At 43.0% G+C, this 27785-nt stretch overlaps 2 protein-coding genes across 2 annotated transcripts in view; both read left to right on the plus strand.

The window, feature by feature from the left end:
* Positions 1-2697: 2697 nt before the first annotated feature.
* On the plus strand, positions 2698-16975 carry LOC130088218 (interferon alpha-inducible protein 27-like protein 2A). The gene is made up of 4 exons (XM_056254882.1): positions 2698-2719; positions 8378-8413; positions 8502-8663; positions 16704-16975. The coding sequence occupies exons 1-4, from the start codon at positions 2698-2700 to the stop codon at positions 16883-16885; spliced, it is 402 nt and encodes a 133-aa protein (XP_056110857.1). The 3' UTR covers positions 16886-16975.
* A 2581-nt stretch (positions 16976-19556) lies between these two features.
* Positions 19557-27785, plus strand: part of LOC130088234 (interferon alpha-inducible protein 27-like protein 2A) — a 77760-nt gene continuing 69531 nt past the window's right edge. Inside the window, exons 1-3 of the mRNA XM_056254910.1 lie at positions 19557-19623; positions 19717-19746; positions 21163-21324. Of these exons, the coding sequence (XP_056110885.1) occupies positions 19614-19623; positions 19717-19746; positions 21163-21324 (202 nt within the window). The 5' untranslated portion in view covers positions 19557-19613. The remainder of the gene's footprint in view (positions 19624-19716; positions 19747-21162; positions 21325-27785) is intronic.

Consider the following 27785-nt stretch of genomic DNA (forward strand, 5'->3'; position numbering starts at 1 on the left):
ATCTTTTTGGATGGTTTCATTAATCCAATCTGAAGGGACACTGCCTATTTGAGCCTTTTCTCTTTCTCACTTTTCTTCAAAGTTTAGTCTGTTGGACATTTATATTTACTGACGGTTGTCAATTTTCTTTTTTCTTTTTCTTTTTGTTTTTGTTATGGATGTTTCTTTTTCATGTATTTCACTTAATGTTAGGGGCTTAAGAGAGAGCACTAAGAGAAAATCAATATTTTTGTTTTGTAAGGGCGAAAAAGCGCACTTCACTTTGATGCAAGAAACTCACTCAACACCAGAGGATGAAAAGTTTTGGGTAAACCAATGGGGTGACAAAATCATCTTTGATCATGGGTCTACTAGATCAGCAGGTGTTGCCATCTTGTTCTGTAACTCACCAGGTAAAATAGTGACATCTAGATTTAGTAATAATGGTCACTGGCTAATTTGTGTTATGAAAATAGATGATCTCTATTTTATTCTGGTCAATGTTTATGGGTTCAATAATTTAATTCAAAATAGACAGTTGATTTCGGATGTTTCTAATGTCATTGCTACCCTTAAACTCAGTTATCCCACTGCGAATATAGTTATGGGTGGTGACTTTAACATGGTTAATGATGAATGGCTTGATAGATGTCCATCCAGATGTAATCACAGTTGTTACAACCCTGTTTTAATGGATATTTGTCGCACTCACAATCTTTTGGATCCCTGGAGATTTAAATATCCTAACATGAAGCAATATTCTTGGTTTAAACCAAACAATGTAGCAAAGTCGAGAATAGATTTTTGGTTACTCTCTGTCTCCATTAAAAACTCCATCAGTGACTGTAGTATGTCAGCAGCTCCTCTCACAGATCACGCTGTTATTAAATTGTGTTTTAATCCTCCTGGTGTTAGCCGACAGAATAAAGGGTACTGGAAATTCAATTCTAGTTTATTAAAAAGCCATTCATTTTATGAAGGTATCAAAGCCACGATTGCTAATGTGATGTCTGATAATTCAATAGTATCTTATATCTCCAAATGGGAATTCTTGAAATTTAAAATGAGAGAATATTCTATTCATTTTGGAAAAACAACTAATAGTAGTAACAGATTATCTGAAATTAATATTATTAAAGAGATAAATATTTATTATAATAAAATTTCACCTACTGATAATGATAAACAGAAATTACAAAATCTTCTAAACAAGCTTGATGATATCTATCTTCGTAAAGCGGAAGGGGCCTTTATCAGGTCCAGAGCTAAATGGATTGAGGATGGGGAAAGAAGTACCTCATACTTCTGTCGTTTAGAAAAAAGAAGGCAAGAGAAACTTTCAATTAAAGCTTTATCACTTCAGGATCAGGTAATTACAGACCAAGTTTCAATTTCTAAAGAAGTTGTTTCTTTTTACAGTAAGTTATATTCCTCAACATTTTCTCTGGACGATGAAGTTTTATTTTTCAACCATATTAAAGATCTTATTCCCCAGATGATGAAGATGTAGCACGCTGTGATGCTGTTATTTCCCCTGATGAGTTAGATAAAGTAGTAAGTAGCTTGGCTTTAGACAAATCTCCAGGATGTGATGGCCTTACGGCGAATTTTTATAAACACTTTTGGAATTTACTAAAAGACCCTTTTTTGCTTATGTTAAAGGAAGCAACTGAAAGTTTGACTTTCCCTCTCTCTATGAAACAAGGGGTCATAACCTTAATCCCCAAACCTGATAAGGACCCAAAAATTTTAGATAACTTTAGACCAATCACATTATTAAACACTGATTATAAAATTGTTACCCTCATATATGCTAACAGATTGAAATTATTTTTACATAAAATTATTAGTGATTCCCAATCCGGTTTTATGAAGGGGAGATCCATACACAACAATATTCGTTTAGTGCTTGATCTTTTGGATTACAGACATCTAATAAAAGATGATGGCTTTATTCTCTTCATTGACTTCTACAAGGCTTTTGATTCAATCGAACACCCATTTATTTTTGATTGTTTAAAATTGCTTGGTTTTGGAGATAAATTTCGAAATATTATTAAATCCCTTTATGAAAATTCTAATAGTTCGGTTTCCTTACCAGGAGGTACATCACCAAGATTTCCAATCAATCGTGGCATAAAACAGGGTTGCCCTATTTCCCCATTTCTTTTTATTATAGCAACAGAGATGCTTTCTATCTTTGTCAGGAACTCATGCATAGCCCCATTAGATATACTTGGCCAGCCAGTAATCATCAGCCAATTTGCAGATGATACGACCATTTTCTTAAAGAAGCTAACTGAGGTCCCAAAAATTTTACAATTAATTAACACCTTCTCTAAAGCCTCCGGTTTGAAAATGAATTTGAACAAGTGTGAATTAATGCCAATTCATCAATGCCACTTAACTGAGGCCTATAACATCCCTATAAAATCAAAAGTCAAGTACTTAGGAATGCTTATTTCAAAAGATTCTGTTGAAAATGAAAATATGAATGTGTGGAAAGTATTAGATAAATGTCAAATGAAACTTAACTCCTGGCTTTTGCGGGATATAAGCTTATTAGGTAGAGTATTTTTGACAAAGATGGAAAGCATATCAAGATTAATCTATCCTGCATATACAATAGCTATTTCAAACAAAGCCATTAAAAAAATTAATCAGGTCAACTTTGGTTACATCTGGAGAAAGAAAACCCATTACATCAGAAGGGTAGAGATGACAAAAGACTATAAAGATGGTGGGTTACAAGCCATTGATTTTGATGCTATAAATGGGACCCTAAAAATTAACTGGTTGAAATCCTGTTTAAACCACAATAATTTTTGGTTTCATATTCCCAGAGAATTGTTTAAGAAATTAGGAGGTATAGAATTTTTACTAAATTGTGATTTCACCGTTCAACGTCTGCCGATAAAATTATCCAAATTTCATCAACAGGTTTTGTTATACTGGAAGATTTTTTATAACCATAATTTTACACCACACAATACACCATTATGGAACAATAGATATATTATGGTCAGGAATAAATCACTGTTTGACAAGATTTGGATGGAGAAAGGTATTTGGGCTGTGTCCCATTTAATTGACAGCAATACTGGAATTATATCATATGAGCATTTTTGTGTTAAATATAATTTCAATTGCAATCGGGCCAGTTTTGAATCTATTACTAAAGCCATCCCTAAAGCTGTCGTATGTCAAATTAAAGAAATTCTCTCTTATTCTGTCTCTATAATCCCACATCTTCCAGTACTGTTAGTTGAAGGCCGTGAGTTTAAAGGAAGCCAACTTTCAAATAAAAATGTTAGAAATAAATTCAATCACATTTCTTATCCTTTATTAGTGTATAGAAACTCAATTTCACATTCTTTCTCAAAAGATAGCATTCACAGACTTAGAACTGGGTATTTAAAATTCCCGTTACCCCCCAAAGTTAAAGAAGTACATTTTAACATTTTAAATGGCATATATCCATCGAGTGAATATTTGCGACATAGATTTGGTTTTGACTCAAATAAATGTTTATTTTGTGATGATATTGAAACCACGGAGCATCTGTTTTTTCACTGTATGTTTGTGGAGGCCTTATGGTCTGATATTTACGACTGGCTCTACCCAAAGATACCTCACCTCGAAGACCTCACTGAAAAGGACATTATTTATGGACGTTTAATGAATAATAACAAAGATAACTTCCTGGTTAATAATATCCTTATGCTGGGGAAATTTTTTGTACACAAATCAAAATACCTTAAGGTGAAACCAATGTTCTGTGCATTTCATGGTGAATTTGTTTCATTTACAAAAGCCCTCAAAGTGATAAAAAAGAAAAATGCAATTAGTCTTTTATCTGTCATAGAAGAGTATGATTTAACAAAAAAACCTTAGCCCCTACTTTATTTGTATTTTATTTATTTATTTGAAGTTTATTTTATTTCATGCACCTGTGCTGTAATTATTTGTTTGTATTATGTAAAGAATTGTTACTATTGCCTTACTGTTTGTACATGAATAATTGTTCAAATAAAAAAAAATAAAAAAAAATAAAAAAAAATAGGCTAACGATTGCGTCATAACCACTCGACTCTCTGTCGCGCTGTACAGAAGTTACCGTACAGACAGGAGGAGAAGCTCGCAGGCAATCGGGGGGACGTCCCGTCAAGGGAGAAGCCCATAGATAATGAGTCCATAAAAGCAACGGAATTCTTACTCCTGCTCACTCACGCCAAATAACTCTTTGCTCAAGTTCCCCGTCTCTGCAAGATTAACGTTGGCAGTTTTCACGCACAGTTACTAGAAGATTGACGTCTGTCAGACAGGTTGCTCACGTCATCAAGCTTAGTTTGAGTCGGTCTGAGTCTGCGCGTCAGGAACGGAAGTGCTCAAAAATCGCTAAAAGTGGGCTTCAACTGTCTCAACTGAGTTCCAATGAGATCGCTCTGTCCATTTATTTTACTGTCTATGGAAACTCACCACCACAGCTGAACGTGATTTCCAAGCAAGCAGTTTAGTTTCAGTTTACTTGCGTCATTCCGTCTGCAGCATAGCAGGGGTTCCAGTTACAAGCTCCTGTGCAACTATCTTCTAAATCATGAAGCGCGGTAAGTAGCTCAAAGATTTGCTTTTTTATATTTTATTTATTTATTTACCTTAATTTTACCAGGAAATAATCCCGTTGAGATTCAAAAACTCTTTTTCAAGGGAGTCCTGGCCAAGACAGCAGAATGGTAGTTTCATATTAAAAAATATAAAATATACAAACATTTGACAGAAAAAGACATTTGGCAATTTAACATCATCTCAACATAATCACCAGCAGCGCTCAGTAAAAGCACATGTGCATTTAGTACTCAAAAAGTCCTTTATCCTAATTTTAATCTGGTTCATTGTCGGTAAATAGTCAAATTTTAGCTGAGTCTGCAATTTGTACCAGGAAAAAGGTGTAAAAACTTTAAAGGCACCTTCATCGAAGACAGTTCGCTTTCGTGGGATATCATTTGCCCATATGATCGAAGATTACATTTCTGGGAGTATAACTTTGGGAGTCAGAAGAGAACATAAGTAAGGAGGCAGTTTACAAAGTGGCCTTAAAAAGAAAAAAAGAAATATAAAAAAATATACCAGTGCTCCAGCCTGCGATTGTGCAAAGATGGCCGGCCAACACTCTCATACAAGCTATAATGATGAGTACGAAAATTAGAATTAGTTACAAATCTTAGTGCTGCATGATAAACTGAATCCAGCATTTCCAGAGAAGATTGATTTGCATGCATGTATAAAATATCACCATAATCCAGCATTGAGACAAATGTTGTTTAAGTATAAGTGTTTTTCTAGTACTAAAAGAGAAACAGACTTTGTTTCTATAATAGAAACCCAACTTTACTCTAAGTTTTTTGTGTTCTATATGCTGTTTGAAGGAAACTAAGATATTTATAGACTGATACATACTCATTCAATTACTTTCTCATCTAGTGTAACAATTTGACAAGCATCTTCTGTTTTCATTGATTTAGAAAAACACATCATTTTAGTTTTATCTGTTTAGTACAAGTCTCAATTTATGAAGATTCTTCTGAATAATTTTAAAAGCAGATTGCAGATCTTCTATGACACTTGTCAAGGATGGGGCAGAACAATACAAAACGGTATCATCCACATAAAAATGACACTTTGCTTTTATTACATTCTGATACAAGTCATTTATATAAATGGTAAATAAAATTGGACCCAAAATATACCACCCCTGGGGGACACCATTTTGTATAAGTAATGAGTTTGAGGACACACCATCAACTTGAACAATTTGTGTTCTGCCACTCAAATAGTTGCCAAACCATTTCACAGCTTTTGGAGACATTCCAATATCCACCTATCTCTGAGACAGGACATAGTGGTCAACTGTGTCAAACGCCTTTGAAAGATCGAAGAACAGCGCAGAACAATATTCTTTAGAATCAATAGCACTTATAAAATCATTTAGCACTTTCATAGTGGCAGTGACAGTGCTGTGTTTTTTACGAAAACCTGACTGCAAATCATTTGAAATGTTTTTTGTTTCTAAATAATCTTTCAATTGATCACTTATAAGCCCTTATAAAACCTTAGATAAAGCAGATAGCTTAGATTATGGCCTATAATTATTTGGATTTGATCGGTCACCACCCTTTAATAAAGGAGTGGCATATGCTGACTTCAATACAATCTGTATTAATCCAGTTTCAATAGTCAGGTTGAAAATGTGTGTCAAAGGTTCTGCAATATGTTCAGCAGCAATATTTAAAAAGTAAGGATCCAACCCATCAGGACCAACGGATTTCTTAGCATTTAACCTTATAAGAGCATCATATACCTCCTGCGTTGCAATAGGAACAAGATCAAAATCGATAGGTACATTTTCCCTAGACAAAGAGTAGTCCTTTTGTCTCATCTGTTTTTGTTGCATGCTCAAACAACGATCCAGAAGATATAAAGTGCTGGTTTAGGGAATCTAGCATACTTTTCCTGTCTGTAATAATTTTATCATTCAACTTCAATATATTTGGCATGACAGTATCCCTAGAGTCAGAAGACAGTGATTTTATAACTTTCCAAAATTTAGAGGGATTAGCTGAACTATCACATATTTCATTTGAAAAAGATACAAATCTGATTTTGCATTACGTATTTGAGAGACAAATTTGTTTCTCAGGTGCCTAAAACGTTGCCAGTCTGAGCTATTTTTGGATTTCTTTGCCATTGACCAAGCAAGATCACGGTCATGAATTAGATCAGACAATTTCTCTGAAAACCACGGATTATCACGCCCTTTAATCTTATATTTCCAAAAAGGAGCATGCTTGTTTATAATGTCCAAAAAATTTTGCAACGCTATTTCGGGCTCTGGTATCAAATTCACCCTGGTCCAGTCACAAAGATTAAGATCAATAAAAAAATCTTGTTCACAGAACAACTTTTTATAACGGCGGTTTATATTTAGATATCCTGGTATCTCTCACACCAGCAATAACGCAGTGATCACTCATATCATTTGCAAAAACAGCAGTAGCTTTGTATTTCTGCGGCACATTTGTTAAAAACAAATCAAGGAGTGTAGACTTTTCGGGATGTTTAGGATTTGGCTAGTATTTAGGTGAGTCTATAATTTGGATCAGATTTGCTGAGTCACAAAAACTTTTAATTTGATTAATTTGAATCATATCCGATGCAGGTGTTAGCCACTCCCAATTTAAGTCACCCATTAAAGCCAATTCGGTATATTTTATAGATGACAAACAATCAGACAATGAGGAGAATGTGTACTTTGGTGCAGAAGGAGGTCTATAGCATCCTGCAACTTTCATAACATAATTCTACGATAAATTAAATTTCAACACTAGCAATTAGAACATGAATGTATTAAGACAGTGCTTTCTGAAACTTTTAGGGTCCCCACTCATTGTGATTTTGGGCCAAGAGTTTTTTGATGGAATAAAACAGTCACTTAAAAAAAGCATACTTAAAAGATGTTTCAATTTTCCATGTTGTTAAACAAGGCTTATGCCATACATCCAGCTCCCCTGACTGCCGACTGAGTTTATGAATGTGAGATGTTATGCAAGTGTAAAATGCAGGAGGTATGAACTCCTTTTGCAGGACCTTTCACATTCAATTAGAAATGGGATAAATCTAATGGATGGTAATCTTCAAATGTATAGATAGTCTAACCATTAAAAATAAACAACATAAATGTTCAATCAGAAAATAAAATCGTAATATTTAGATATTTGTTGTTCTTCATATAGCTAGAAATGTGTTCTTATGTATAAAGTACTTGCACTGCAAAATCGTTGTAAAATAGGTTTAATGCGTGATCCGCGTTAATACTTGAAAAGTAGACAATATAATGTTTAGCTACTTTTCAAATATTATAAGAAGCCGTATAGTTTAATATTAGTCTATAAAATAATTTGTAATGTTTGTACAGTACATTTGTAATGTTTGTACAGTATTTAACAATGGCTTCGAACGCGACCAATCAGAATCAAGGAATGGACTTTAGTCTATTGTATTTTGTTCTATGTGCACTCTCAATCGAGAACCGGAACTATCCGTTTTAAGCAAGTAAGAAGAACTCTTCAAAAATAAGATTTCCCCAAAAGGATTGTGTTACAAAATAACTGACGCAGACATTCTTCCTCCGTTTGGCTTGATACATCAGCAAAAAGTTGCTGTTAGTCCATAGACATTTAGTAGCCTATCTCTCTCTAATCTTATTCAAATTCATTAGGCCTATTTGTCAGGTAGTAGGCTACTCAATGAACATTTAAGAATTCCAATATAATTTAAGGCATGTATAGGCCTAGTTAAAAATAACTTCTGCAGTGATTTCATCAGGTTTATTCTTTTTCAGGACTCTTCACCATTATTGGGGTCGCAACCGGGGCAGGTAAAGTTGTTCTGAGGGTTGTTTCTTCAAATTAACGCAGATCAGTTGTAGCCTACAGAAGATAGTTAGTGCTGTTTATGTCCATTAGTTGGTGCAGTTGTATTGGCTCCGGTGGCGCTCACCATGGCTGGATTCACCTCTGCTGGTATAGCAGCGGGTTCTCTGGCTGCCAGCATGATGTCATCAGCAGCCGTCGCCAGCGGGGGAGGAGTGGCTGCGGGGAGTTTGGTCGCGCTCCTCCAGTCAGCAGGTATTTTTTATTAAAACTTAAAAGGAAGTTGTGATGGTCTTTTCTTCCATATTGTGACGTATCCAGATGAAACTGCTTTTTGAACAAGAAAAAAATGTAGGGAGTTGTGGTTTGCTATTGCTGTGATGTCATATGAGTGACAGGTTGTCCCGCCCTCGCGCCAGTAAGCACGTCATTAGAGAAGAGGGAGGGGAACCTATTTTGATTAAAGATTAACAGGGCACATAAATAAAAAATGTATTGTAAAAAATATGATCAATAAGTAATGGCAGGATATGTTTTTTCATTGCTTTAACTTATAAAAAAATATATATGAAAATTGCTTAACTTAAGCCCCTTTCACACAGAGATTCCGGAAAATACACGGATAAAGCGACCCGGGATTTGACCCGGGTTCGTTTGATTTTGCTTCATTCACACTGCCAGTGATTTGCCGGAATCAGAGAGCGCGTTCACACACAACCCGTGTATGTTCCGGAAAGACACGTGACATCGATGTGACATGTAATGTCTCAGCAACGTGTATAGTTTGCTTATGAGCTGCGATTTCTCTCTGGAGAAACCACGCTTGTGCATTTTTTTCTCTGATTCGATCATAAACTAGAGCATTACGTACCGTTTCACTAGCCTGCTTTCACTTCACTTCAGCGTCATCATTACGACACGGCATTGGTTACAGCTTTTGTTCACACAGCGCGTTCCGGGTCTGAAAACGGCAATGTTACGGTCCCCAACCCGGCATCGATCCCGGCATCAATCCCGGGTCATGTTTGCGTTCACACAGAAGGCACTCTGGCAATTTGCCTGGTTCAAAGCGCTGTGTGAAAGGGGCTTTATTTTGACAAGTTATACAAGAGATTCAACCATTTTTTTAAAGTCAGTTTAATGTAATTTAAGCTGAAATGACTTAAACATGATTGTATTTAATTTCAAACAGCAATTTTTGGTAACGCTTTAGATTACAGCCCGGAAAGTACTGCGTAATTAAAGCAATTTTACAGCGTAACCTTCGGTAATTATAGTGTACCTATAACGACTTACAATATAAGTATAAAGAAACAAAATGTAAAGTTTGGGGAATAAAGGGGTAACAACCAGGAGAATTAAAAAATGATTTATACTAAGTATTATAGAACTAAGGGGTACTTATTCTACTATTATGATATAACAATCTTACATTTGGGATCAATTTAGCAAGAACATACACTGCGTACCTTTTTGAAATAATGGTGAACCAGTACATACTGTATAAGCTTTATAAATGCATAGATATGTACCCTGTAATTTTTAAAAAGTAATCTTTTTAACAAAAGTGCACTGAAAACGAAAACTATTGCAACTTTTGCTTAAATATTGTGGAAAGATACTCTTGTTTCATGTAGCTTGTTACCCCCTTGTTCCATGTAGTTCTCTTACGAGAGGTTCTCTCGTATTGCGTAAGCTAGCTTGCGCTGCGGGAAAGATTCATCTTTGCTGAGATATTGAAGGCAAAAATTATTTCATAATTTGTATCCATACACAACGCATTTCCTCTGCGGCAGACCTAGAGCAGGCTAGCTAGCAGCTCATTGGTTCGCTCAGAGAGAACTGCTTAAGCCTATGGGAGAGCGGGGCTGAACCCGCTTCCAATGAGAGGCGCCCGCGCGCTCATTGCGTCATGGCCCGCCAGAATGGGCGTGGCCATGGTGTATATAACAGTCTCTCCCAGGCTTATATGTTGATTCATTTCATCTTCAGCAAGCTGCACGCTTCTGCTGTCCTGAGAAAAGCCGTCGCCGTCGAGAAGGCATCACTCTAGCGAGCTCCCGGACCCTGAAGAAGCCGGCCGTCTTCGCCACCTTCAGCCGCCCTGCAAGCTAGCGCCATCCGACGACTGTATCCTTCTCGATTATATCTAAAAGAGCCGAGCGTCTTTTTAAAGATGTCTCGTTTTTCCTGCGGCTCTTGCCGCGCTCGTCTCGAGGACGGAGACCGCCATGTCATCTGCGCTCTCTGCCTGGGACTCGAGCACGCAGAACTCGCCCTCGCGGATGGAGGATGCGACTTCTGTGAGAGCCTGCCGTTGTCGTCCCTGCGGGCACGACTTCTGGCAGCAAAATCCGCTCCCGCGCCGCCTTCCTCTTCGCCGCGTAAGAAAAAACGCCGCTCCCAGAGGCCGCCGGAGCCCCCAGCGGAACAATGCGGGCCGCCGCCTCCCGCTTCCCGCTCTCCCTCCCCGCCCCTGCCGGACATACAGTTGCCGCCGAGTGGCCGCTCTGTCGCTTCCGATGACGCCGCGGAGGAGAAGGACTCCTGTTCACTGCTCGCATCAGACAGTGAAGAATGGTCATCTCTCGGATCCACGAGAGAATCGGCGGGGATCCGCGCCGGGATAGAGGAGGAACTAATGCGCCTCCTCTCACAGGCCGTCGAACGCCTCGGTCTCGAGTGGTCTCCTCCACCCGAGCAGGCCCCGAACCGGATGCACGGCAGCTTTTTTCATCGGCGCTCGACCCCCGCGTGCAACCGGGCCGCTCCATTCCTGCCTGAACTTCACGCAGAGCTGACGAAGTCCTGGAATGCCCCGCTCTCGGCTAGAAACCGCTCTGATATATCCGCCTCGCTGCGCTCGGTGGATGGAGCCGCCGAGAAAGGCTACTCAGCCATGCCGCCCGTCGAGGACTTGGTCGCCGCACACCTCTGCCCGCCCTCTGCTAGATGGCGCTCTTCCCCCACGCTTCCTTCGAAAGCTTGCAGAGCGACCTCGAGCTTTCATGCTCGCGCCTACGCCGCCGCCGGTCAGGCCGCCGCAGCGCTACATTCGATGTCTGTCCTCCAAGTATTACAGAGCGATATTCTCCGTGAGTGGGCCGAAGGCGGTAGAAACCCCTCCCCCGCTGTCACGGATCTGAGAAGTGCTACGGACCTCGCCCTTCGCGCCACTAAAGCCGCCGCACAAGCTCTGGGGAGATGCATGGCCAGCCTTTGTGTTGCCGAGAGACACTTATGGCTCACGCTCGCCGACATGGGAGATTCTGAGCGCGCCGCGTTTCTTAACGCGCCCCTCTCCCCGACGGGCCTTTTTGGATCTGCTGTCACGGGAATCGTCGATCGCTTTTCTGAGGTCCAGAAAGCTACTCAGGCGATGAATTTGTTTCTGCCCCGCCGCAGTAGCTCTTCCGCGGGCCGCTCTCGCGAGCCTCCTGCTAGAGCTCCACCACAGCGCCCCCCTCCGCAGACTCAAACAGCCCAGCGCAGACAGGGCGGCCGCCCTCGCTCTCGCTCTGACAGCCGCCGCAGACCGCCGCCCCCACGAGGCCCGCGACCTAAGATCACGCTGAAGCCTGATCATCAGAAGTCTGCCTAGCAAAGTCAAGAAAACGACGGTGCTCTCCCGCTGCGGCCGGACCGCCGTCAAAGCTTCGCCCTCTGCCAGTCCCCGTTATTTCGCCGACTGCTGTAGTGTTGACCGCCACAAACAAGCCGGTGTCCCAGCCCGCTTGCGAGCGACAAAAAGCCGTTTTTACGGCTACCCAGAGAAATCTCAAAAAGAGAAAATTTGCCAGTTGTGTAGAAAATGTGCCCACAATCATGTGCTCACCCATACACACAAGCATAACATACCCCGTGTCTCTATCAGAGCCCCATCACATGAAACGGGCACAGCCCGCTCTAATATCAGAGAACATAAGCACGCCCACGAGCTCGTGCGCGTGTCCCCTCTCTGCTCGCTCTGTTTCACGGCCCATAGACTCCTCTCTGAGTGCAAATCCCGTTGCCACACACATTCAAAGCGCGCCCACACACTGTGTCCAGCCCGCTATGTGCAGCAATCAGGGCGATATAGCCATTCGGCCACTAGCCGAATGCTCCAAAGCGTGGGAAGCCATTCCAGGCATTCCCCCGTGGGTACTAAGCATTATAAAGAACGGCTATCTGCTACAGTTTCGCCGCCGCCCGCCTCGTGCGCGCGCGCGGCTCGAATCTACTGTCAGCCCGCTGGCCGCCGGCACGCTCTGCTCAGAAATTGCGACGCTGTTGCAAAAGGGCGCCATAGAGAGAGTCCCACCATCTATGACCGAGTCGGGGTTTTATGGCCGTTATTTTCTGGTTCCCAAGAAAGACTGCGGCCTCAGACCGATTTTAGATCTCAGGTCTTTGAACAAAGTGCTCATGAAGAGACCGTTCAAGATGCTCACTACCAGGAAACTCCTCGCGCAGGTGCGCCAGGGGGACTGGTTCATCTCTCTAGACCTGAAAGACGCCTATTTTCAGATCCAGATAAATCCCCGTCACAGGCCATTCTTACGTTTCGCCTTCGTGGGTCATATTTATCAATACGCCGTTCTCCCGTTCGGCTTATCCCTGGCGCCCCGCACATTTACGAAGTGCATGGATACGGCGCTCGCCCCCCTGCGGAGCCAGGGGCTGCGCATATTGAATTATCTGGACGACTGGCTGATTTTGGCCCAATCACAGACGGAGCTTCTGTCGCACCGCGCAGTTCTCCTCGACCATCTGAAAACGCTGGGCCTCTCTGTCAACTGGACAAAGAGCTCCCTTCAACCCAGTCAATCGATTTCCTTTCTAGGAATAGATTTGAACTCGGTCACGATGACGGCTCGCCTGTCTACACAGCGCGCGCGCAGTGTACAGCGACTGGCCGCCTCGTTTCAGATGGGCACCCGCTCACCTCTGAAAACTTTTCAGAGGATGCTGGGTTACATGGCCTCAGCCTCCGCTGTGCTTCAGCTGGGCCTTCTGCACATGCGTCCGCTTCAGCTTTGGTTAAACAGCCGTGTACCCCACCGCGCGTGGAACACGGGCCGCCAGCTGATCAGAGTTACGCAGACATGTCTCACGGCGCTGCAGCCATGGACAGTAGCAGAATGGTTTCGACAGGGCGTCACGATGGGGACCTTTTCTCGCCGAAAAGTCATCTCGACAGATGCATCCAACACGGGTTGGGGTGCAGTCTGCGAGGGCTCACCGGCCTTCGGCCATTGGTCGACACAGGAAAGCCCCTTACACATAAACTGTCTGGAAATGCTTGCGGTCGAGAACGCGCTTTCGCGCTTCCTCCCGCTCATTCGGGGACACCACGTCCTGATCCGTTCGGACAACATGGCTGTGGTCTCCTATCTCAGTCGTCAGGGCGGTGTCAGGTCCAGGAATCTCTTCCTACTGACACACCGCATTTTAGTTTGGTCTCAGAGCCGCCTGCTCTCGCTCAGAGCGACGCATGTGCCGGGCCATCTGAACGACGGTCCAGACATACTGTCCAGGAACCTCATCTCCTCAGGAGAATGGTCCCTGAACATACAAACGGTCCAAATACTGTGGCGGCTATTCGGCAGAGCAGAGGTGGACCTCTTCGCGTCAGAAGAGAACGCTCACTGCCCAATATTTTTCTCAAGGAGCGAGGACGCGCTAGCCCAGGAATGGCCTCGCCGCCCGCTCTATGCATTCCCTCCGATCGCTCTGCTACCACAGGTAATTCAGAGGATCAGGGACACACGCCACTCGGTGCTCCTCATAGCCCCGCGTTGGGAGAGTCAGAATTGGGTTCCGGAGCTCACTCAGCTGTCGCAGACAGCCCCGTGGCCCATCCCAGTCAGAGCAGATCTCCTCTCTCAGGCTCGCGGCACGATCTGGCACCCCCATCCACGGCGCTGGGCGCTACATGCATGGGTGATCAACGACTATTCGTTGATTTGCCAGAAGGAGTAAGAAACACTATCATACAGGCTAGAGCACCTTCCACGAGAAGGCTCTATGCGTCTAAATGGTCTGTGTTCTCAAAATGGTGCACCGACAAACATCTGGACCCACGGTCATGCGAGGTGCCGTCTTTGCTTGTTTTCCTTCAAGAGATGCTGGACAAGGGCAGGTCCCCCTTCACTCTCAAGGTTTACGTGGCAGCCGTCGCGGCGTTCTCTGAACCCCGACGCGCTCAGTCCCTGGGCAAAGACGAGTTAGTCATCCGCTTCCTCAGGGGAGCTAAGAGGATGAACCCTCCGCGCCCCCCTTCGGTTCCTATCTGGGATCTTTCTATAGTTCTCGAAGCTATGAAAGCACCCCCGTTCGAACCGCTCGAGTCTGTGGACCTAAAATACCTCTCGCTCAAAACCGTTTTTCTGACGGCTCTGTCCTCAGTAAAACGCGTGGGGGATCTTCACGCGCTCTCATCCAGCGCCGCGTGTCGCGAGTTTGGTCCGAATGATTCTGTTGTCATTCTCAAACCTAGACATGGCTATGTCCCGAAGGCGATTGGTACCCCGTTCAGGGCTCAGATTATTTCCCTATCGGCTCTGCCTTCATCCGATAGTGAGCGCGACGCCAATCTCCTCTGCCCGGTGCGGGCTCTGAGATTGTACACTACGCGCGCTGCCGCGTTCAGACGCGCTGAGCAGCTTTTCGTGTCGTTTGGGGGGCGCACCAAAGGTCTGGCCGCCTCTAAACAGACACTGTCTAGATGGATAGTAGACGCTATCGCCTCTGCTTACGCATCTAAATGCCTGCCCTGCCCTCTGGGCATCAGGGCGCACTCCACTAGAGGCATGGCCTCATCGTGGTCATGGTCCTGTGGAATTTCCATTCATGACATTTGTGTGGCCGCGGGATGGGCCTCCCCGTCCACTTTTGTCAGATTTTACAACTTGGAAGTTCCCGCCTTGCAGGCAAAATTACTAGCTGTCTAAACGACCAGCTCCCTAAGAAGCTGCATTACTGGGAGTCCCTCACACAACCGGTTCGCCCCTTGTGCTCTCCTTAAATGCTTATACACTTCATGTGCCCGCTCTGCCGGCCTCATACATGCTTATGTATACACTTCATGTGCCCGCTCTGCCGGCCTCATAATACATTCACTCCACGTTAAAAGGGCGCCTCTCATTGGAAGCGGGTTCAGCCCCGCTCTCCCATAGGCTTAAGCAGTTCTCTCTGAGCGAACCAATGAGCTGCTAGCTAGCCTGCTCTAGGTCTGCCGCAGAGGAACTGCGTTGTGTATGGATACAAATTATGATATAATTTTTGGCTTCAATATCTCAGCAAAGATGAATCTTTCCCGCAGCGTAAGCTAGCTTACGCAATACTCGTTCCCTCTTCTAGAGAGAACCGAGGTTACGTTAGGTAACCGATTCGTTACAGGGTAAGTGTGACATTGTGGGCTGTAAATTAAAGTGGTGCTTGTTACCCTCTTGTTCCATGTAGTTACAGGGTAACAATAAAAATGCATACACACAATCTTATATCACTGACTCGGAAACCTTTATTTATTATGCAAGTACCACTTACCCTGTAACCACATGAAACAAGATATATATTTCCCAGTATTTAAAAAAAATTGCAATAGTCTTCGCTTTTCTTGCCTTGAAACATGTTAGCCCAACTTAAACATCTGCACTTTTGCTATAAAAAAATAAAAGTATAAATGCATAGATATGTACCCTGTAATTAAAAAAAAGCCTATACAGTATGTATTGGTACACATTTATTACAAAAAGGTACGCAGTGTTCTTGCTAAATTGCTCCCAAATGTAAGATTGTTGCATCATAATAGTAGAATAAGTTCCCCTTAGTTCTATAATACTTACAGTATAAATATTTTTTTAATTCTCCTGGTTGTTACCCCTTTATTCCCCAAACTTTACATATTGTTCCCTTATACTTACATGCAAGTACTTTATAGGTACACTATAATTCCCGAAAGTTACTCTGTAAATTCCTCTTAATTACACAGTACTTTCCGGGCTGTAATCTAAAGCGTTACCCAATTTTTTTTTTACAGTGTAGGCTGTGAAATCAAATGTCACTGTGAAATCAAAATAAATAATTCTTGTTTTTTTATAAGAATAAATGTAACAAACCTTAATTGAAATGAATAGGCCATTTGGGCTAAACTACAAAATGGGTGTATGTTCCATTTTAAAGGAATAGTTTACCCAATCATAAAAATGTCCATTATTTCCTGACCCCCATGTCATTCTAAAAATGTTGAAGAACATGTTACAGTCTTTTGGTGATTAAAAGATTGTCTCCTTTTACGTTCTCCCTGGTCAGGTGCTGCTGGGCTGTCTGCAGGTGTGGCAGCAGCCGTGGCATCTGTGGGTGGAGCAGCAGGTGCTGTAGTAGGTGGAGCTGCAGATTTGCTTTCTCGTTCCAAGAGTTCACCTTCACCTGGGGAGGAAGGCGATGAAGAGGAGGAAGAGATTGAGATGACCCAAGAGCTTATGCTAAAATAGATCCTCTGTTAATAACCGATGATAACAATGTATTTGTGTGAGCACTTTGTAGTTACAGTAGCCTATATATCAATTTTATGCACCTGTTATTTCAGCTTAAAAATATGAGGGATGCAATTTGTAATTTTCCCCTGCTTTAGGAAAATTAAACATTCTGTGCAGGGTTCTAAATTAACACCCGCCAAATGCGGGTTAAAATTCATTTTGGCGGGTGTTAATAAAAACTTACTAGCCAGTTTGGCCGGTGATGCATAAGGCTCTGTTCTCGGTCATTTATCCCCCTGGCAGTACTTCCTACATGTCCCATGAACACTGTGCCGTAATGCTACGTGATGACGTTTCATACGCCCATTGGCTGCGCAGTTTGCAGTGAAACCAGCGCAAGAAATGATCATGGAAATTGGAAACGAACGGAGCGTAGCCTACGCGTCCGTCCACCAGAAAAAACAAGGAAGATGAAGAACGAGCCAGAGCAGGGAGCATAGACTGAAAGAGGAGGGAGCTAGTAAAGTAAAAAGTTAAGATTAAACTAAATGCGGCGGTGGTTGGGACAGACTGCTGGGTTTAAATTTAAATGTCGTTTAACGAGAGATAGGCTACGTTATTTTTTTAAGTTTAAGGTTTTTGTCATTATTTCTGAACAAGCGTATACATTAGGCAATTACACAACAAGCTTACTATATATCTTAAGGTTTTCTTTTAGTTGAAAACATTAAACAATATGTGTAAACAAAAAAATATGAACAACAAAAGCATTTAAGCTCAAGCTGCGCAAACGGGGAAAAAACGCAACAAAAAAAGAAAAAAAAAGAAAAGCAGACTGCGCAGTTATCGTACAGAACGTACATACTCGAGTCAGCATATGATTAACGTGTTTATATTGTTTCACGTTCATGTTGAGAAAAACAATAATATCCACATGCTCGAGTGAGAAAACGCGCTGCGCTGACACAGACGTTGCAGAGACACGTGAGTGTGTGCAAAGTGAAGTAACCGCATGCGTTTTTCTGTTCTTAAACCTTTCTCCCTCAACGAAACTTAAAGGAAGCATATGTCTCAAAATCATTTTGCTACCAAAAGATATCATCTCGGATCACGATTCCCTCGGGGTACAGCTGCTGACCGGCAGTCGTTAATGCAGTGATGGACAGCTGCTTCCTCCTCAGTCGACTGGTGTTTCTTTGGATTTCATGTGATTTCTAATTGTGGTGGTGATATTATGATAACTCAGTTTAATTAATAATTGATTAAACGTAATTCCATTTTGTAATAGGCTATCATTTTCATCTAAGTAATTCCAAACTTCGCGAGGCAGACAACGACATTATGTGATCAAATACAATCCAAACGCACCCCGTGCATTTAATTATAACTGCGAAAAACCATTCGAATAGTATTTTATTTTTTGAATAATAATTACAGATCGAAAATTCGAATATTCGTGCACATCCCTAATAGATAGATAGATCCCAAACTTGAAATGAAATGTTTGCACTTTCTGTGTTGTAGGCCTATTGTAGGCTACTTTGTGTTTTTTCATGCCAATGTTAATAAAATGATCTAATGCATTCAGTGGCACTCATAATTTCTCTTATTTTCACCGGGAAAAATTTGGCTAGTGGAAATTCTAAATGGCTGGTAACTTTAGAAAGTTACCAGCCACATTGGCTGGTGATCAAAAAAGTTAATTTAGAACCCTGATTCTGTGTATATTTCTGTGTGGATACAGTTTGTGGGAATTTTATAGCCATTTACCTCCCATGTTCTCAGTTACAATAGGTTACTGCAATTTGTAAGTCTTTAGTCAAACATCTCTCATATAGTTGCCTTGTTCTTGAAATTGACTTGTATAACTCAGTCAGTATAGACTACGCAGTGAGCAAACAGCAACTAGCCTAATTAATCAGAACCATATAATCGAGTATGCCTTCCTCCAGTTTGTCTATTGTTCCACTCTTATTTGTTTGTGATTTGGTTTCGGTTTCCTTTCTTGGCCAGTGTCATTGGAGATAAAATACAAAATGCATAGCCTATCTATTTCAAATATTTTATCGTTTGATGATCTTTGAAGCTGCCAGTAGGGAAAAAAAAGCATGGCTTTCTTGGATGATTTTAAACTTTTACAATTACAGATACAGACATTGTTAAACTGCTAACTCTTAGTTAACCATTAATATATCCTGTCAAACAAAGTTGCAAAGATGTTATGTCATACAGATTTTATAAAACAATGTAGGCTAATTTGTAAGTCATCGCGCGCATGCGTGTTTAAACTTTTATATGAGGAAATCGAAACCTACTATGTAGGTTAAACAATGATGCGTGTTAAAATGTTCTTTTTTTCTGTGAATATTTTATTATTTATTATTATAATGCATCGAACAATAAAAAGACAGAACCGATAGAACCTATACAGGAGGAATTAAATGATCGAATCTTCATCATGTAGGCTAGCGTAAAGTTTCACAGAAAAGGAAATAAAAAAGATAGGCTAACAGTAGCTAGAAACACATACAGCGAAAACATTATGCATCAGTGGTCATTTTACGTCATCACGCTACAGGCTGATGTTGTTGTCTCTGATGTTAGTTTCGATTTCCTTTCTTGAAAAGTGACACAGAATGCTATTTAAGCAAGCTCACATAACAGATCAGTATAAACAAAGTCTCTGGTATAAAGCAAGAGCATCCTGAGTTTGTTCGTTTTAACCTAACAGAGTCGAATTAAGATGGATCCCTGTAAGTCTATAGGCTATAGCCTATCTTTAAATATCCTAACTAGAATTTTAAATGTTTATCAAGTTTAATTGTTTTTTTCTATCTCTCCTCTAGTAACGCTTCTTGCAGCAGGTGCAACAGCAGGTAAAATTCTTAAAAATATAATATATCTGGTTTGTCTGGTTCAGGCACGGCTTAAGCCAAAATGCATGTTTGAGCACAAAGCAACTTGCACTGATCTCAAAATATATCAGTGCTTTTTTTCTCAAGGTGCACATTAGTAGGCCTAATGTGTTTTTTTTTTTCTAAGGCACATTTTAAAAGCTACTGGGACGTCTAATTTAACTTCCATAATCCTATGAAAGCCCTGTCTGAAAGGGCTGCGTTCAAGAGTTGCAACTATTGCAGCTGAGAAAGCCATTCTTTGTGTTCTTTTTGAAGAATTTTCGGAGGCTGATGAAATCGGTATTTAAATACGCGTTCAACTGCAAAATACGCTATGTTACAGTCACTGCCCTTGCCGTCCAGAATAAAAGAAATTTCCCAATCGTAAAGGGATTTGTGGTTCCTAATTGATCCAACATTTGTCTCGCATTTCACGATGAAAAGACAAAAATTTCAGGTGAAGGATAATCCCCTTTTTACCTCCGAGAGACCGAGACTGTGTTATGATCTATGACCTTATTATTTTTATTGTTTATTAGGCTATTTACATTTGTAAACGACTTTACTTGGGCTGCATTTAATGCACAGATCCGATTTTTTTGGTCTGTTTAGGCTATCGTTACTCACTTGTGTAGGCTATACAGCTGATTACATTTATTCCCGCCCAATATGATTTTCGATGATCGTTTTTACCATGCCACATGTAGACCCTGGTTTTGAATGGCCGTATTAAAATGATTTATAATTCATGTCGGGTGGTCATGATTATTTTCCAGCATAACAGTCAGCTGTCATGACTCATGAATGTTTTGCAGCGCAAAATCTGATGGAACAGTATAGCATAGTCCGGAAATAATTTTCGTTTATCTACAGCTCAGATCTAGAATTCTGAAGTGAAGTGGTTTACATGTTGCTGCTGATTGGGCTGACATTTTTGAAACGCCTCCCAAACAAGAGAAAACTTATCTCAAACCCCGTTGCACACCGTTTCCAAAGTCGTTCAACCGGTGCACCAGTTTGAGCTTGAACTTGCCCTTGCCCCAGGACTTTATTTTATAGTTATATGCTGTTTTATGTTGTCAAAATCAACATTACATAAAATCAAAAGTGTATGGTCACATCATGATGACAACATGGTGAATGTAGGCCCTACGTCCAGATTATAGGCTATATTATTCATACTACACATATTCAAATGTAGGCTTTTTTAGTGGTCATGAAGTAGCCTAATTACTTCAAAATAAGTGCCTACTCAAGAGAGTATGCAATTTCGGATTCAGAAAATGTGTAGTGCTGAGGTGCTCCAGGACAGGTTAAAAAAAACAGATTTTGTGGAATATCTTAATTATTTTAATGGAATTTGATCCACCTTAACTACTGTGTTTCTCCTATTAGCTGGAGCAATTGTTGCCGCTCCTGCTGTTATAGCAGCAGCCGGTTTCACCGCAGGTGGAATTGCTGCAGGTTCAGTTGCCTCCACTTTGATGTCAGCTGCTGCCGTGGCGAACGGAGGAGGGGTCGCAGCTGGATCTGTGGTAGCTGTTCTTCAATCTGTTGGTGAGCCAAATATCTGGATTTTTTTTTCATCTTTGCACTTTAACAATAAAACTGATTTATGCAAGGGGCAAATAGGTATAGGCCTACACAAACTTTTTCAACTGACATTTTTCATGTCATTAGGTGCTGCTGGAATCCCTTTGGCAGGTCAAGCCATCGTGGGGGCTTTGGGAGCCACTGTGGGGGCAGTTGCTAGCATGGCTAGCAACTGTACTGTGTAACTATAAATCTGTGCATTTATGTATGTTTCTAAAAAAAAGAAATCATTATATTATCATTATCTCATTGTATGTCTTGATTAACATCAGTGGTCTATCTGTATCAGTTTAGGTGTAAGGGTGCTGTTTATAAGCAAATAAAATACAAATAAAAAGTCTCTTTCTGTCATTTATTTATCGTAAACTAATGTTGTACTGTGACTGCTCAGAGTTACTCACTTAAACTGTCATAAGGGAAGTTTTCCTAATGAAAAGGATTCCTCAGATTGCCCTTAGAGGAACACACTGAAGCCAAGCCACAAGGCACCATTTGGTGCTCAAGTAACTTCAATGTATATTTATCAATATATTTCTCATTATATAGTATATTCCTTATTGGCTCAAACCATGTTATGACCATGTCTCAAACCAACCTTATGGGGTTACTGGAGAAACGCCATTGACGGTATCTAGAGTTCTTGCAAAAGCAGAACTTTTCGCGTCTGAGGATGGCGTTGCTAAATGTTCGACTATTTTACCTCACATAATCTGGACTTTCTCTTCATGACCGAAACTTGGACAAAAGAGGGCGACCTAAGTCAGTTTACCAAACTCGTCCCCCCCAAATTGTACTTTTATTAGCACTCCTCGGATGTCCGGTCGCGAAGGCAGTCTAGCGGCAGTTTTCAAGGACAACTTCCATGGCCGAATCATTCCACCTAAGGCATATTATACTGTGAGTTTCAAATGGAGATAGCTTCTGTTCCTGATCTGTTTGTGATCATTTACAGACCGCCACAGTCAAACAGTGTGTTTTTAAATGAGTTTGCAGATTTTCTGGGGGGTATAACAAAGTTTGAAAAGATTCTGTTACTGGGTGATTTTAATATTCATATTTGAATAGGCAGGGAAACAGTTTAACTCACTTTAACATTGACATATGACAGGACAAAGAACTGAACAGAACAGGAAGAATAAATACGGAACTAATGAGAAAATGTAATGATCAAACAAGCTGAGAAAATGTGCCAAACTAGCAGATAAGGAAGACAGAACCAAAACACATGGCCATAACAGAACATAACTCTGACAATTATATGTGTTATGGAAATTTTTATATTCTCATTTGATTTTATTCTCTTTTGTTTGTATTCCTGAGTTACGAGAACAGAGAATCTTGTTTTTCTAGTATCATGTTTACACAGCTGAAAAACCCACAAGACAAGATCTAATCGGGAGAATACAGGGCGATCCCACACCTTCTGCCCCAGGGGAGCAGGAGGTAATTTAAGTTGTAAATGAAGACCTTTTGACTTTTCAAGAACAAAGGACAATATAACAATTTGCCTCTTGAAAGTTTCTTGACCTTTTTGATGCTGTTTTTTGTTAACCTCTGAAAATTGCTCTTACATATGCAATGCACATTTGTTGTGTATTACTTTACATTTGTTGTTGAGTCGATATGTTGCAACTTTAAACGCATTACAATCTGCCATGTTTCTAATACAATACAGCCTGACCAGCAAAGGCTCCCTTTAAAATGTTGAAACAAATCTCTGTTAACATTTTTAAAACCCTAAACTGAGCCTCATATATGTGTAACTCTGGTTGTAGATTACCATTAATAATATTCTAAATAGTGTAATGACACAGGGATGAGAGACTCCCACAATGCCTTCGTTAGTACACACAACCAATGCTGGATATGTTGTGCAAATATGTTGTGGTTTCTGGGAATAGTTCAGCTGCTGTCAGCAGCACCATGGCCAATCCCGCTCAGGAGGGACCTCCTTTTCCTGGCGGAGGGGTCAATTTGGCATCACCAACCCAAGTTGTGAAGCCTCCACCTGTGGCCTCTCGATGTGAGCTTTCACGTCTCTCCCGAGAGGTCATGAACATGATCTCTGAGGCTAGGGCACCTTCTACCAGGCGACTTTATCCACAATTTATTTTTATTTTTTTCTGGTTAGTGCTCAGCCGAGCGTATAGACCCGATGTCTTGTGAGATTGCTTCCATTCTCATCTCTGCAGGAGCTGTTCGACTTGGGCGCACACCGTCCATACTCATAGTATACACGGCAGCTGTAACGGAGTACCACGTATCCCCATACGCATCAGAAACGTACACAATGCAAGTAAACGCACAGATCCATGAATATTCAAATTAGCCTCATCTCCACATACACATACAGGCTCATATACAAGTCAATGTATCAGAATGGTGATGTGTTTCATGTATTCCTCTCTACAATGTCGGACACATAACAGTAATTAATATGATTAGCCTTTGGCTTGAGTATGTTATACAACAGCTAATAATGTGTTGTTAATGTTACACAAACAAATCTCAGTCTGCCTTCTAAAAATCTGTATCCTTAGAAACGATTTGAACAACTTTGAATGTCAGCGGAGAAAGGCATTTTCAGTTTTCTTTTTTAATAAATGTGCAAAAATGTCAACAATTCTGTGTTTTTCTGTCAATATGGGGTGCTGTGTGTACAATAATGAGGGAAAAAAATTAACTTAAATGATTTTAGCAAGCAAGCGCTGCGAGCTACAAAAGCCACCGCCCAATCCATCGGCCGTGCTATGGCTAACCTGACTGTCCTTGAGCGCCATCTGTGGCTGAAGCTGACAGAGATGAAGGATGCAGATAAGGCGTAATTTCTCGACGCGCCTATCTCCCAAAGCGGCCTGTTTGGACCAGCGGTGAAGGAGTTCGCCGAGCGCTTCACCGAAGCCCGTAAGGACTCACAGGCTATGTGTCACTTCCTGCCCAAGCGATTTAGCTCATCGCAGAGCCACCAACGGCCGCCTTAGCAGCAGCGAGCTAAGACGGCGCCCCCCATCTCTCAGCCCAGACCTGAAACGGATTTTCGACGCCGCTCTCGCTCTGCCAACAGGAAACAACCGCCCGAGCGACGGGGACCTCGGCCCAAGATTGTGCTGAACCCAGAGCCTCGCAAGTCCTCCTAGCTACAGGGAGAAAAAGGGAGAGCGCGTGTCTCGCAAGAGCCGGACCGTTCTCTCCAAAACGTTTAAAGCATTACCCAGTCCCCTTACAGGCGGCTGGAAATGTCTATACAGCAGCCAATGTGCCAGCCACACAGCTCGCCCACCTGCAAACAAACGCCGTTTTTACGGCGACACACAGAAATCACATAAAGAGCCATTTTCTGCCTGTGTCATTAAAGGGTCACGTGTCCACACCAAAGTGCGCATTCCCACATATCAAAACTGTCAACGCAGTGCCAAATGTTTTCCCAGCTCAAGCTGGACGCCCCATAAATGTAGATTGTGTGCCAACTGTCACGTATGCACCACTACACACAAGCACTGTTCCCACAGTTATAAACACTTCCCCAGTAAAAGCGGGAAGTTGTATAAGAGTAGCTCGTGTGCCCGCTGTCATGCACGCACCCCAACTCACAAACACTGTTTATATGACCAAAAACCTCCCGCCACGAGCGGGAAGTTTTATGAAAGTGGCGCGCGTGCCTACCACAGCCTATGCACCCCCACCCATAAGCACTGCCCATACAGTGTTAAACATTTCCCCATCTCACTCTGGGAGCATTACGGCGAGCGTGCCTGTAATCTCACACGCACCCCTGCACTCGGCATTCATCAAAGCTGCTCAGCGCGCGCCCGCGCCGCGGAGAGCTGTAAGCTCGGTATTAGTACAGAGCGATTCGCTGGCGGGAGCCATACGTCACTGCGACACGCCCCCAGCCAGCATTCAGCCCATATCTGTGCGAGCGAAAGCTTGGGAAAATATCCCCGACATGCCGAAATGGGTTTTGAACATAATAAAACACGGTTACTCGCTTCCATTCGCTCGCAGACCGCCCCGCTTCACAGCAGGCAGTGGTCGAGACGAAAGTGAGAAAAGATGTTTCACATGTTCTACGCACCGAGATGCTCAAACTGTTAGAGAAAGGCGCTATAGAGACAGTCCCTCCCTCTATGAGCAAGGCAGGTTTTAACAGCCGCTATTTTCTCGTCCCGAAAAAGGATGGCGGTCTCCGCCCCATTCTAGATCTCAGACATCTGAACAAAGCTTTAATGATTCGCTCGTTCAGAATGTTAACAACCAAACATATCCTCGCGCAAGTTCGCCCAGGGGATTGGTTTCTATCAGTGGATCTGAAAGACGCTTACTTTCACATTCCGATAGCGCCTCATCACAGGCCTTTTCTGAGATTCGCTTTCGAGGGACAGTCATACCAGTACACAGTACTACCATTCGGCCTGTCACTGGCACCCCGTACATTTACGAAATGTATGGATGCAGCACTTTCCCCCCTGAGGCAGCGGGGGGTGCGAATACTGAATTATCTCGACGATTGGCTAATCCTAGCACAATCAGAGAGCCAGTTAGTGACACACAGATCTTGGATTATCAGTCATCTAGATTGCCTGGGTCTAAGAATCAATTTTGCAAAGAGCATGCTATCCCCCAGCCAGAATATTTCTTTTCTGGGAATAGTGCTAGACTCAGTGCAGATGACGGCGCGCCTCTCGTCAGAGCGCGCGCTCACTATCCGGCGCCTTGCAACATCGTTCAGAGCGGGTGCGCGGCCCCCGTCAAGCGATTTTAAAGGATGCTCGGTCTCATGGCCTCAGCATCAGCTGTACTCCAGCTAGGATTGTTGCACATGCGTCCTCTCCAACGCTGGCTCAAAAGCCGTGTCCCCACTCACGCGTGGCGCTCGGGCCACTTTTTAATCAGAGCGAATTACGGCTGCATAAAAGCCCTGACGCCCTGGAAAGCTGTCGACTGGTATCAGTCCGGCGTGAGTTTGGGCGTGAACACAAGGAGAAAAATGATCACGACAGATGCCTCCAAAATAGGCTGGGGGGCCCTTTACGAGGGCAGGCCTGTCTCCGGCTTGTGGTCAAACCCGGAGAAGTGCCTACATATAAACTGTCTGGAATTGAAAGCGGTCGCTTTGGCTCTCAGAGCCCTGCTCCCGTACCTGAAGGACGAGCACGTCCTAGTCCGAACGGACAACATGACAGTAGTTTCGCATATAAATCGTCAGGGTGGACTCAGATCGAGCTCCCTGCACTCAATGGCCAGGGAGCTCCTCCTATGGTCCCAGCGCAACCTGCGCTCGCTGAGAGCAGCGCATGTGCCATGTGTTCTGAACCAGGGAGCGGACATGCTGTCCAGAGACAAAGTTCTCCCAGGAGAATGGTCTCTCCACCCCCTGACGATTCAGTGGTTATGGCAAACCTTTGGCAGAGCAGAGGTCGACCTCTTTGCCTCCAAGGAAAATGCGCACTGCCCTCTCTTCTTTTCAAAGAGCACAGACGCGCTCGCCCAAGTCTGGCCGAGCCGCCCGCTGTATGCCTTCCCTCCGGTCGCGATGCTACCTCAGGTCATCAGTCGGATCAGGGAGGAGAAATGTGCAGTGCTCCTGGTAGCCCCACTCTGGAAGAACCAGACGTGGTTTCCAGAACTGATGCAGATGATGCAATCTGCCCCATGGCCGATTCCACTGAGGCTAGATCTCCTCAGGCAGGCCAACGGGATGATCCTCCATCCCCGCCCCGATCTGTGGGCCCTCCATGCGTGGCCCCTCAACGGATTCCCGGGAACCTCCCCAGTGGAGTGTTGAGAACCATCACTGAGGCACGAGCGCCCTCTACGAGGCACTTATATGCCCAGAAATGGAAGGTGTTCAGTGACTGGTGTAAATCCAGGAACCTGAATCCTGAGACATGCGAAGTACCGAGTGTGCTCGTTTTCTTACAAGAGCTGTTGGAGGCAGGCCGCACCCCCTCCACGCTCAAAGTATATGTGGCTGCCATAGCGGCATCACATGACCCTGTGGAAGGACGCACACTAGGGAAAAACTACCTAGTTGTTCGTTTCCTGAGGGGCGCCAGGAGGATAAATCCCCCACGCCCCCCCTCGGTGCCAATTTTGGACCTGGCCACGGTCCTGGACGCACTTAAGCGTGCCCCGTTCGAACCCCTCCGAACTGTGCACCTTAAACAGCTCTCGCTCAAAACTGCTCTCTTGCTGGCTCTCGCCTCGGTCAAGAGAGTGGGCGACCTGCACGCACTGTCATCAAGCGCTACCTGCCTGGAGTTTGGACCTAACGACAGCAGGGTTGTCCTCAGGCCAAAACACGGGTATATTCCTAAGGTGCTCTCTACTCCTTTCAGAGCACAGGTGATATCTTTGGCCGCGCTATCGTCTCCAGCAGACGAAAGCGACGCTAATTTACTCTGCCCGGTCAGGGCACTCAGAGT

The sequence above is a fragment of the Rhinichthys klamathensis genome, unplaced genomic scaffold (genome assembly GCF_029890125.1).
Source record: "Rhinichthys klamathensis goyatoka isolate OS25496 unplaced genomic scaffold, OSU_Roscu_1.1 h1tg000115l_1, whole genome shotgun sequence".
NCBI classification, from domain to species: Eukaryota; Metazoa; Chordata; class Actinopteri; order Cypriniformes; family Leuciscidae; genus Rhinichthys; species Rhinichthys klamathensis.